We start from the raw sequence: 12,806 nt of genomic DNA on the forward strand, positions 1-12,806 counted from the left end.
ATAAACAAGGCCTTAGTCTTCACACTGGATTATGGAAAAACAAGCAGTTCTTATTTCCGTAACACCTTCATTACATCACATTACTGAGCAATATAGAAGAGGGAGAAGGGTCCTAAAAAAGAATCAAACAGCTCAAGAAACTTACATTGGCTTTGGCAAGACTCAGTTTGGGCGTAAGGGTCTGCCTACTTGGAACACAGGTTTATGACCTAAATTTGCAGCTGTGGGTAACATTCACTTTAGGATTTTGAAAGACCAAAAGACAGAATTAACTGAATAACAAAAATATGCTACTTATTATTAGAGCCACTCTTTTGATTACCTACAGGTCAGTCAGTGTTGTGGGATGGTTAAGGAATAATCCCAGTATTTATATTTATATATCATTTAGCATGCCATCCTTCCTGGACAAAAGCAAGGGGGCTCAGACCTTACAAAGTTTGAGGTTTTACAAATCTTTCACAGTGCTTGGGTTCTACAGACTAGCTTGTTTTCTCACTTTTCCCCCCCACTGTAATTTAAAACAGTGTGCCCAGAGAGGTAGCCCTGTTCTCCCCATTCTTTTTGCAGATACAGGATTTCTTAGAGACTAACAAAACATGTAGATGGTATCAGAGCTTTCATGGGGACAACCCACTTCTTCAGATGAATGGAGTTATTAAAGGTCCAGTTTCTAAATAAAAAGAATGAGTAGTTCTGTGGCATCTTAAAGACTAACAGATTTATTTGGCATAAGATGAATCTGACAAAGTGGTTTTTACCCACAAACACTTATGAGCAAATACATCTGTTAGTCTTCAAGGTGCCACAGGACTCCTTGTTCGTTTTGTATATGTTTATGACATAACACACTGTGGGTTTGAAAATTTGAGCTAAGTGTTACACTTATGGGAAAGGAGGACTAAAGGCAGGGAGAAAAGAGAGAGTAGTGAAAACATGCAGTGAATTATTGTATGATGCTCAATTCATTCATTCATTTCAGCTATCATGGTAATAGCAGTGGTTCTGCAGGCATCCAAATATATTTAAAATAACTTCTCACAGGGTGGGGGATTTTAAGCACCTGTGGACAACAACTTTTGTCAAGTAAATGCAAGTGTAGACACAGCCTTCCTCTCCACTCTTTGTAAGGGACTTGGATCTAAAAGTGAAAAGTTCTAAGTGTTTTTTTCCTGTAGATTGAGGGTTTCTGCTCAGCAATCTATATAGTTCATTAGTAGAGGAAGGAAAATAGCCTCCCCACATTAACAGCGGTAAATGTTTGCAATTAGCTACATTCTATATATAGCTGTGAAGTTCACCATAAAATATTACAACTTAAAAAACAACACATTGTCTTGCAGCACCTTAGAGACTAACAAAACATGTAGATGGTATCATGAGCTTTTGTGGGCACAACCCACTTCTTCAGATGAATGGAGTTATTAAAGATCCAATTTCTAAATAAATAGGGCATGGCAGGGGTAGAAGGAAAAAGAAGGAAAAAAAGAAAGAAAGAAAATGTTACATTTGTGCTAGTTCATCTGTGGTGGGATTTACTGAATGAGAAATATTGGCTCAGGACACACAATATTTCTTTACACCATTTGTAATCATTATGACTGTGGTTTGTGGGTTTAAAAGTTAACAGAAGTAATGCAGTATACAAGCTACCAGCATTAATAAATCATCAACACAAACTGATGAAGTAAAAGTAAGAATAAATGTGGGTTGTCCCAATTTACAACATGTCATATAATATCCGTCTTTTGTTCAAAATAGATTTATATATGAAGATTCTTAATAGTTTAATTTCCTATTTTATTAAGGATTTCAAGCACGGAATGCCCTTCTGCAGTCAAATCTTTCTCAGACTCAGCTGGCTACCATTTGGTAAGTTTGCTCATTTTGATTGATAAGAGGCTTACATTGTTGTGGTAGGGAGTGTTACCTGTTCTCTGCCATCAAGAAGTGTTAAAGGAACAAGGTTCATTTAAAAACCATAGACTGTAAAACTCAGTAAAATGTATTTTCCTATTTTGCTAATATTTTATTACAAATTTACTATTTTAAAAGTTCAGTTTACTTTTCATTGTATTTATTATTTACAATATTTAAATCAGCAGACAGCCATGGCCAAAGAGCTCGGACCCCAGCGGCAGCCAGGGAGCTCAGGACCAGCCCTGGCCGCGGAGCTCGGGCCCTAGCCACAGAGCCAAGCAGCTGTGGAACACTGCACCAGTTGTGCAGCTGTGGCCGTGGTGCTCCAGCCTCAGCAGCATTGGGGCCAGTGGCATCAAGAGAGCACTGAGGGGCTGGGGCGGCAGCAGGGGCAGGCTGGAGCCTAGCCTGGTGGCAGCACGGGCCATGTGGGGAGGGACCTTCTCTGCTCTGGCAAATCCCCTTATCCGAGACCAGTCAGGTCCTGCATGTTCTGGACCTGCAAGGTCTAATTTAGTTCTTTTTTTGAACTCTATTGCTGTCTTGGCCTTCACAACATCCCTTGGCAAAGAGTTAGCGGACCCCCTCCCAAGGGGAGACAGGGCTCATACGCCCAGAGGGGTCCACCAGCCTTATCTGCCCCGGGATAGGAACCCCTGGGGGGAAACTTGTGGGGAAACCTGACTGTCTGCCGCCAGTGGAGTCGCGTTGTATATCAAAGATGAGGTAGATTGTAAAGAAATAAAAAGTGATGGAATGGAGAAGACAGAGTCTGTCTGGGCAAAAATCACATTGGGGAAGAAAACTATCAGATCCTCCCCTGGGATAGTGCTTGGGGTGTGTTATAGACCACCAGGATCCAATTTGGACATGGATAGAGACCTCTTTAATGTTTTTAATGAAGTAAATATTCATGGAAACTGCGTAATCATGGGAGATTTCAACTTTCCAGATATAGACTGGAGAACAAGTGCTAGTAATAATAACAGGGCTCAGATTTTTCTAGATGTGATAGCTGATGAATTCCTTCATCAAGTAGTTGCTGAACCAACAAGGGGGGATGCTATTTTAGATTTGGTTTTGGTGAGTAGCGAGGACCTAGTAGATGAAATGGTTGTAGGAGACAACCTTGGCTTGAGTGATCATGAGCTAATTCAGTTTAAATTTAAATGGAAGGATAAACAAAAATAAATCTGAGACTAGGGTTTTTGATTTCAAAAGAGCTAACTTTAGTAAATTAAGGAAATTCGTTAGGGAAGTTGATTGGACTGAAGAAATTATGGATCTTAAAGTGGAGGAGGCCTGGAATTATTTTAAGTTAAAGTTGCAGAAGCTGTCAGAAGCCTGTATCCCTAGAAAAGGGAAAAAATTTATAGGCAGGTGTGTTAGACCAAGCTGGATGAGCAAGCACCTCAGAGAGGTGATTAAGAAAAAGCAGAAAGCATATAAGGAGTGGAAAATGGGAGGGATCAGTAAAGAAAGCTACCTTAATGAGGTTAGAGCATGTAGGGATAAAGTGAGAGAGGCTAAAAGTCAGGTAGAGTTGGACCTTGCAAAGGGAATTAAAACCGATAGTAAAAGGTTTTATAGCCATATAAATAGGAAAAAAACAAAAAAAGAAGAAGTAGGACCGCTAATTACTAAGGATGGAGTGGAGGTTAAGGATAATCTAGGAATGGCCCAATATTTGAACAAATACTTTGCTTCAGTCTTTAATGAGGCTAATGAAGAGCTTAGGGATAATGGTAAGTTAACAAATGGGACTAAAGATAAGGAGGTAGGGACTAAAGATAAGGAGGTAGATATTACCATATCCGAGGTAAAAGCCAAACTTGAACAGCTTAATGGGAGTAAATCGGGGGGCCCAGATAATCTTCATCCAAGAATACTAAAGGAACTGGCACATGAACTTGCAAGTCCATTAGCAAAATTTTTTAATAAATCTCTAAACTCAGGGGTTGTACCATTTGACTGGAGAATTGCTAATATAGTTCCGATTTTTAAGAAAGGGAAAAAAGTGACCCGGGTAACTATAGGCCTGTTAGTTTGACATCTGTAGTATGTAAGATCCTGGAAAAAATTTTGAAGGAGAAAGTAGTTAGAGACATTGAGGCAATTGGGACAAATTACAACATCGTTTTACAAAAGGTAGATCGTGCCAAACCAACCTGATCTCCTTTTTTGAGAAAGTAACAGATTTTTTAGATAAAGGAAATGCAGTGGATCTAATCTACCTCGATTTTAGTAAGGCATTTGATACAGTACCACATGGGGAATTATTGGTTAAATTGGAAAAGATAGGGATTAATATGAAAGTTGAGAGGTGGATAAGCAACTGGTTAAAGGGGAGACTACAGCGGGTCATATTGAAATGTGAACTGTCAGGTTGGAGAAAGGTTACTAGCGGAGTTCCTCAGGGATCAGTTTTGGGGCCAATTTTATTTAATCTTTTTATTGCTGATCTTGGCACCAAAAGTGGAAGTGTTCTAATAAAATTTGTGGATGACACAAAGTTGGGAGCTATTGCCAATTCAGAAAAGGATCGGGATATCATACAGGAAGATCTGGATGATCTTGTACATTGGAGTCATAGCAATAGGATGAAATTTAATAGTGAGAAGTGTAAGGTTATGCATTTAGGGATTAATAACAAGAATTTTAGTTATAAGCTGGGGACACATCAGTTGGAAGTAATGGAGGAGGAGAAGGACCTCGGAGTCCTGGTTGATTATAGAATGACTATGAGCCGCCATTGTGACATGGCCATGAAAAAGGCTAATACGATTTTGGGATGTATTAGGCGAGGTATTTCCAGTAGGGATAAGGAGGTGTTAGTGCCATTATACAAGGTATTGGTGAGACCCCATTTGGAATATTGTGTGCAGTTCTGGTCTCCCATGTATAAGAAGGATGAATTCAAACTGGAACAGGTACAAAGAAGGGCCACTAGGATGATCCGAAGAATGGAAAACCTGTCTTATGAAAGGAGACTCAAGGAGCTTGGCTTGTTTACTTTAACCAAAAGAAGGCTGAGGGGGGACATGATTGCACTTTTAAAATATATTAGAGGGATAAATACCAGGGAGGGAGAGGAATTATTTAAGTTTAATACCAATGTGGACACAAGAACAAATGAATATAAGCTGGCTAGTAGGAAGTTTAGACTTGAGATTAGACGAAGGTTTCTAACCATTTGAGGAGTGAGGTTCTGGAACGGCCTTCCAAGGGAAGTAGTGGGGGCAAAAGATCTATCTGGTTTCAAGATTAAACTAGATGGGTTTATGAAGGGGATGGTTTGATGAGATAACATGATCTTGGTAGCTAATTGACCATTCATTATCAGTGGGAAATAGGTTAATGGAGGGATGATAGGAGTTACTATAGAGAACTTTCTGGGTGTCTGGCTGATGAGTCTTGCCCACATGCTCAGAGTTTAGCTGATCGCCATGTTTGGGGTCGGGAAGGAATTTTCCTCCAGGGTAGATTGGCAGAGGCCCTGGAGGTTTTTCGCCTTCCTCTGTAGCGTGGGGTACAGATCACAGCTGGAGGATTCTCTGCATCTTGGGGTCTTCAAAGTATTTGAAGGCTTCAATATCTGAGATATAGGTGAGAGGATTATTCTAGGAGGGATGGGTGAGATTTTGTGGCCTGCACTGTGCAGGGGGTCAGACTAGATGATCATACTGGTCCCTTCTGACCTTAAAGTCTATGAGTCTATGAGAAGCCACCTGGCTGCAGGAAGCGCTCCCAGAATCCGACCACTGGCTCGAGTTTCGGCAGGGGCAGGATGAGCTTGTGCAGACTCAGCTCCTGGGCCTTGAACCAGAGGCACCACAGGGTGCATGGCTGCTGCAGTCATAGCTTCTCATCGGGTGTACAGGACACACATTTTAGTATGAGCCCTGATCTATACAGCCCCCCCGATCCTCATCTGCTCTGCATTGTAGGCCTGCGCTGAAAGTTCATGCTGTAAAAGGTCTAAAACATTTGTTGCTTAAATATTAAAAAGTTCGAAGCTGTTACAGAAAATAAGCTGCAGTTTGGTGTTAGCTGTGTCAGGCCAGGCCTTGAAAATCACATGTTGTCACCTGCTCCACCAGGGGCTGGACCAGCAGTTCTTCTTCCAGTCCCTCGGCCATACTGAGAATGCAGTGCAGCGGCCATCCCACCATGTAGCCTGCCCTGCTGAGCCCCTTTCCCGGCTCCGCCCTGTTCTCTCCCCCCCTTCTCTCCCCTGAGTCTTGTGCCCCTCACTGCGCTCAGCAGCCACTTCAGGAAGCACAGCAGATTGAAGGTGCTGCCAGCCTTGGCTGCTCCCTAGGCACCGCCGCTCTTATGCTGCTGTCGCCCGGCCTGGCTGCCCTGCTTGAACTCCTGCACCGCTCAGCCCCTGGGTCTGCCAGGCCGCTGTGGGGGAAAAGCTAGGCCTGGGTAAATGCTTCCTGGCCACACCAGGGGCTTCGGTCAGAGGCCCCCAGTCCATGGCAAAGGGCCAGTGGACTCTGCTGGGCTGGGGCACAGGCTGAAACACAGCACCCAGTGGTAGCCAGGGAGCTCTGGCCCATCCCTCTGCTCTAGCCCTGATCACGGAGCTCCATCCTGTCCCTCCGCTCCAGCTCCGGCCACAGAGCTCAGTCCCGGCCACTGAGCTCCAGTCCCAGCACTCTCTGGTGGCATCACCACCACACACACTGCCTGCTGTTCAGGAGTCATGCACAGCACCATCACCTGAAGCAGCCTCTCACTACTTCCGTTATCTTGTCAAGGAAAGGGAGGGGGGACAGCAGCACATAGGCGCTTCTGGCTGCATTTTGAGCCCCGGGGCTTTCTGGGATATTTCACAGCTTTATGGGGACATTGGGACAGGAGATTCAAATTGGGGACTGCCCAAGACTTATGGTTGGCGTAATTATGGGCTGGAGCTTGCCTTTCAGCACTGCTGTGAATAAACTTCACCTTCCCGGAGGAATCCACAGAAACGTGGTGGATTACATTAGCATTAGACAAACTGCTTAGGCACTGTTCCCTCCCTGTTTCCCCTTTGTTCAGGAGGAAGTTATTTGCATCTTGTCTGCACTAGCAGCAGATAACACAGTGTCTCACAGTTGTGTGGTGCAATATGAGGGAGCTGTGAAATCTCCTCTTCGGTGTGAAGAATTAAGAGCTATAGCCCAGGTAGCATCTAAGTAGGTCCGTTAATCCTTTTCACAGGTAAATGCTCCAAATCACAATTTGTCCCAAAGTCAATAATTATTAGGGCTGTTGATTAATCACAGTTAACTCATGCAATTAACTAAAAAAACATCATTCACAATTAATCAGTTTTAATCACACTGTTAAACAGTAGAATACCAATGGAAATTTATTTAATATTTTTTATGTTTTCTACATTTTCAAGTGTACTAATTTAAATTACAATACAGTGCAAAGGGTACAGTGCTCACTTAATATTACTTTTATTACAAATATTTGCACTGTAAAATGATGAACAGAAGAAATAATATTTTTCAGTTAATCTCATTCAAAGTGCAATCTCTTTATTATGGAAGTGTTACATAACAGCACATGAAAAACAAAATAATGTAAAACTTTAAAGCCTTCAAGTCCACTCAGTTCTTCTTGATCTGCCAGTCCCTAAGACAAGCAAGCTTGCTTATGGAAGATAATGCTGTCTGCTTCTTATTTACAATGTCATCTGAAAGTGAGAACAGGCATTCTCATGGCACTTTTGTAGCAGGTCTTGCAAGTTATTTATTTTTAGCCAGATATACTAAACCAGGACCACTTAACTTTGGAAGTCCCGGAGGCCACAATAATACTTACAGCATGTGTCGAGGACTGCAACTTAAATGCGGTTGCATATACATGCAAATATATATGCAAATAGCTTCTTTCACACTGATGGGCATGAATACAAAGATTAAGCCTTAAGCCACAACGCTGGACCCAGACATGGCCAATGTAAGCCAGTCAGCACCTCTCAGGCTCTGCCCACAAGGCTAAGCAGCTAGAACTTCCCACAATGCCCTGGCACTCCCGGCACCTCCTCCCTGGTGGCTAGAAATGCTGACACCCTGTACCCATCTGTTCCAGCCAACCCATCTGGTTGTGTCATTCAGTGCTCACTCCACCTGGGAGACGCCTCACCGTTGTGGAGTGTGTTTCCCAGCGGAGACCATGTTCAAAGGATCCCACCCATGGACCATGTGTTGAGCCCCACATAAACCAAAACTGTACTGTGGGCTGCAAACAAAGAGGCTGTGGGCCGCATGCAGCCTGCAGGCCGCATGTTGAGTAGCCCTGTGCTAAACATTCGTATGCCCCTTCATGTTTTGGCCACTATTCTAGAGGAAATACTTCTAAGCCAAAGACACTCATTAAAAATAATAATGTGTTCATTCAATTTGTGGCCGAACTTCTCAGGGGAGTATTGTATGTCTTCTGCTCTGTTTTACCTGCATTCTGCCATATATTTCACATTATACTGGTCTCAGATGGTGCCCCAGCACACGTCTTTCATTTTGAGAACACTTTCACTGCAGATTTGACAAAACTCAAAGAAGGTACAAAATGTAAGATTTCTAAAGATAGCTACGGCTCTCAACATAAGGTTTAAGAATCTGGGGTACCTTCCAAAATCTGAGAGGGACTAGCAGGTGAGCATGCTTTCAGAAGTCTCAAAAGAGCAACACTCTGATATGGAAACTACAGAACTCAAACAACCAAAAAATAAAATCCACTTTCTGCTGGTGACTTCTGACTCAGATGATGAAAATGAACATGTGTCAGTCCGCACTGCTGTGGATTCTTTTTTAGAAGAACCCGTCATCAATATGGATGCATGTCCTCTGGAATGGGGATTGAAGCGTGAAGGGACATATGAATTTTTAGCACATCTGGCACATAAATACCTTGATGCTGGCTTCAGTAGTGCCATAGGACTAGTGCCATTCTCACAGGTGACACTATAAGCAAGAAACAGGAAGCATTAACTCCTGCAAATGTAAATTTGTTTGAGAAATTGGTTGAACAAAAAGTAGGAATAATTGAACTTACAGGCTCTAAAGAAGGGGTGGCCAACCCATTACAACAGACGAAGAGCCAAAATAGTGGTGGATACAGCACAATGAGCAGAGGGAAAAGTTGAGCCCCTCCCCCCCCAAAAAAGAGGGGGAGGGAGGTCAGCTGCGGCCCTTTTAAGAACAGAGTAGCCATTTGAAGGTGGCCATTTTGAAGTCTGCACCGGCATCCCGTGCAGACAGAAATATGCTGCCTCTTGAAGAGCCGAAGAGTGTGGGTGCGGGAGCCACAATTTTTTCTTTGAAGAGCCGTGGGTTGGCCACCCCTGCTCTAAAGTTTTACATTGTTTTATTTTGAATGCATTTTTGTACATAATTCTACATTTGTAAGTTCAACTTTAATGAAAAATAGATTTTACTACAGTGCTTATATCAGGTGAACTGAAAAATTCTATTTTTCTTTACAGTGCAAATATTTGTAATCAAAATAAATATAAAGTAAGCACTGTATACTTTGTATTCTGTTATAATTGAAATCAATATTTTTGAAAATGCAGAAAACATCCAAAAATAGTACTGCATTATTATTTAACAGTGTGATGAATAACAATTTTTTAATTGTGATTAATTTTTTAATCACTTAACATCCCTGGTATTAGGGAGAGAGCCATTTGTAACATTGCTCATAGGGGGAGCTGGTTAGTAACCAGAAAAAAAATCACCTTTTTATTAACTTCGTTTCTGACTTTTTGTTGGATTCACATTCTCCATTTCCTCATTAACACTTTGTGGCCAGCTCTGCAGGACTGGTTTTGTCTGCTCCATCACACATTTCTTTAAGGGGAGGTCTTGGCTTGCATCTCTGAGGGTAGCTACTTGTTCCTTTCCTTCACTCCTCAGCAGTGTTTTATTTAGGAGAATGGCAACGAGACTAGTGTATATGCTGCATATACCCTTAAAGCAGGATTTGGAGATTAGGAGTACTTGATCCTGTACCTGCCAGTTGCATGGAGTGCTGGAGCAGCTTGCTCTTGCTCCACAGCATTATCAGCTGAATTGTCTGCTCTTGAGAGAGAATCCTACACGAGGGGTCAGAAGGAAAGAAGGAGCTTGGTATGAAGTTTCCTTTTCTAGTATCAGGGCATAAATCTGGATAATGCTTTGTATTCTGAGAAAGGAACAGTTGAAATAAAATGGATGCTGTGATCCTGAGGGTAGAATAGCTTGAGCATGATACAGGGTTCTGTTTCCAGTTCTGCTGTTCATTTGCCATGTCATCTTGTGCAAGTCACTTAGCCTTTTTTATCCCCATTTTCCCCACTTATTTACCTATTGTGTTGTGATGTCAACCTAATTAATGTTTGTGAAGTGTCTTTGCAATCATTTGACAAAATAAGCTGCATAAAAGCCGATTTTTATTACAACTGTAAAATAAAATAATAAAGTTTTCTTTTATCCAGTGTTGCTTTTATTAAAATGAGGGATTGAATACCACCAGTTCCACCTACAAGATGTATGCTTAAGAAATTGTTCTATAATAACTAATATCAGTTATCTCTTCCAAATTATTTTCAATCAAACAACACCATTCTCTTATTTTATTTAGGTCACTAGCTGACATTGACAGAGATGGACAGCTGAAAGCTGATGAGTTTGTGTTAGCCATGCATCTAACTGATATGGCCAAAGCTGGACAGCCTCTGCCATTGACCCTGCCTCCTGAATTAGTACCTCCTTCTTTCAGGTAGTACCCAAGACAAGGATACATGCTCTTAATGCAGAGTAAATGTAAAACATATAGAATAGTCTGCATTTAACTCACCCCCAAAATAACTTCTCCCCTAGAGCTGGAAAATATGCCGAAAATGTTAACGGAACTCTGCCATCTTACCAGCAAATGCAAGAAGAGGAGCCCCAGAAAAAACAGCCAGGTAAGAAAGATTTTGCGCTTACATTTAGAACATACGACTCTTCTTAGAGGAATGCTACATCTTTTTGAAAGTAATAGGGGGATAAGGAACTACAGCATAACTATTTCAGGAGATGCATAGAGGGAAGGTTGTCTTGATGCTGTCAGTTAAAGGCATTTAAGAAACATCTTGAATGTACAGGTGAGGGGCTGTATTTCACGTATAGGAAATATCAGACACATAAGTATTAATTAAAAGCTTCACAGGGGTAGCCAAGTTAGTCTGTAAATAGAAAAACTTTAAAAAACAATAAATAGTCTAGCAGCACCATAAAAACTAACAAACGTGTAGATGGTATCATGAGCTTTCGTGGACATAACCCACTATTTCAGATTTTTGTTTCATCTAATACCATGATGCCATCTACATGTTCTGTTAGTCTTTAAGGTGCTGCAAGACTATTCATTGTTTAAGTTTTTCCATTATTAGTAATGAAAGTCTTGCAAAGCCTTCTGGCTGAAACATTGGAACGCCACTGCAAAATTCCGTGTAATTGAAAGTTACTGGTACTTGCCTTATCTCCATATTAGCTCAAGATTTTGAACCTAAGAGAGCTTGATTTTGCCACAGTATCTTCAAGCAACAGGTAGCTTACTGTGAGCCATAGTATCAGACTACACTCCTGCCTGACTGCTACTGCCAGGAGGGAGTAGTAGAGGCTCCCTCTTGGTGGCAGGGAATATGAAAGGCTTATTTCCATTTTGGGAGGAAACCCTAAATTATTCCACCCTATCACACTAGGGATGTGAAGGTTTAACCAGTGGGGCTGGATCAGCTCCCCGCCTACCCTGGACAGGGGGCTTCTCCAGTCCTGTGGGGGCCCACCCTAGGCAGGGACTGCTCCAGCACACTCCATAGAAGTTTCTGACCACCACAGGCCTGTGTGCTCCTCAGGCAGGGGTTGCTCTGGTGTCCCAGCTGGTGCAGCTCCTACCTGTGAAAAGGGAGTGGGGGGGGACAGTCCAGCCAAGCTGTGGGCAGGTGGGGGATCTCTGCAGCTCACCCACTTGCCCCCCTTTAATTGGTTAACCAATTATATGGGATTTTATATCCCTGCTCCACACTTTAAAAAAAAATCCATATTGCAGTTATTGACAATGATTTTTAACAGTTTGGGTCTGAGAAAAATTAAAGGTAATCTCCCCTGTGTGCTAACACATGTTCTATACAGTGAAGAACTGTTTAAAAAGATGAGTTGTGCAACTGTGTCATTTTCCTATTCCGTGTCGGTATCCAAGAAAGGAGCCCCTCAATTAGTATGTAAAAAGTCTTTATAGCTATTAGTATTAAATTGTATTCTGCTTTAAAACAACCAGTCCTACTGAGCCTCTTGTTGTTGTTGTTGTTATGGAAGGTCAATAAGTTTTACCACAGAACATTTCTTTTTGCTGTCAAAAGTTATGAAATTTGTTGTGATGCCAAGCTGTGAAAATGGTAAAAATGTCTATGTTGTGAAAGGAAGATTGATACTTTAACACTGCTCAGTTTAAGGTGCTTAAATTATCCATGGTGCAATGTTCTCATCTAACCAATAAGAAAACATGCTAGTCATTGGCATTGTAAGAGAGGACCAGACTTTAGATTATTGTTCTATGTAAAATAATGCTAACTGCTGTCCCTTATTTTAGTAACATTTGAGGACAAGAGGAAAGCAAACTATGAGAAAGGAAACATGGAACTGGAGAAACGGCGTCAAGTCCTACTGGAGCAGCAGCAGAGAGAGGCGGAACGTAAGGCTCAGAAAGAAAGAGAAGAACAGGAGCGAAGAGAGAGGGAGCTGCAGGAGCAAGAGCGGAAAAAGCAGCTTGAACTGGAAAGGCAATTGGAGAAACAACGAGAGCTGGAAAGATATAGGGAAGAAGAGAAGAGAAAAGAAATAGAAAGACGGGAGGTTGTT

General features: G+C 42.0%; 1 protein-coding gene across 5 annotated transcripts in view; it reads left to right on the forward strand.

Moving 5' to 3' along the window:
* ITSN2 (intersectin 2) overlaps positions 1–12,806 on the forward strand; it is a 138,785-nt gene that overhangs the window by 49,207 nt on the left and 76,772 nt on the right. For all 5 annotated transcript variants that reach the window (XM_089777028.1, XM_089777030.1, XM_089777031.1 and 2 more), the window contains 4 exons: positions 1,809–1,872; positions 10,546–10,683; positions 10,785–10,870; positions 12,538–12,800. In XM_089777028.1, the coding sequence (XP_089633154.1) occupies positions 1,809–1,872; positions 10,546–10,683; positions 10,785–10,870; positions 12,538–12,800 (551 nt within the window). The remainder of the gene's footprint in view (positions 1–1,808; positions 1,873–10,545; positions 10,684–10,784; positions 10,871–12,537; positions 12,801–12,806) is intronic.

The sequence above is a fragment of the Pelodiscus sinensis genome, chromosome 3, assembly GCF_052426305.1.
Source record: "Pelodiscus sinensis isolate ZL-2025 chromosome 3, ASM5242630v1, whole genome shotgun sequence".
In the NCBI taxonomy this organism is placed as follows: Eukaryota; Metazoa; Chordata; order Testudines; family Trionychidae; genus Pelodiscus; species Pelodiscus sinensis.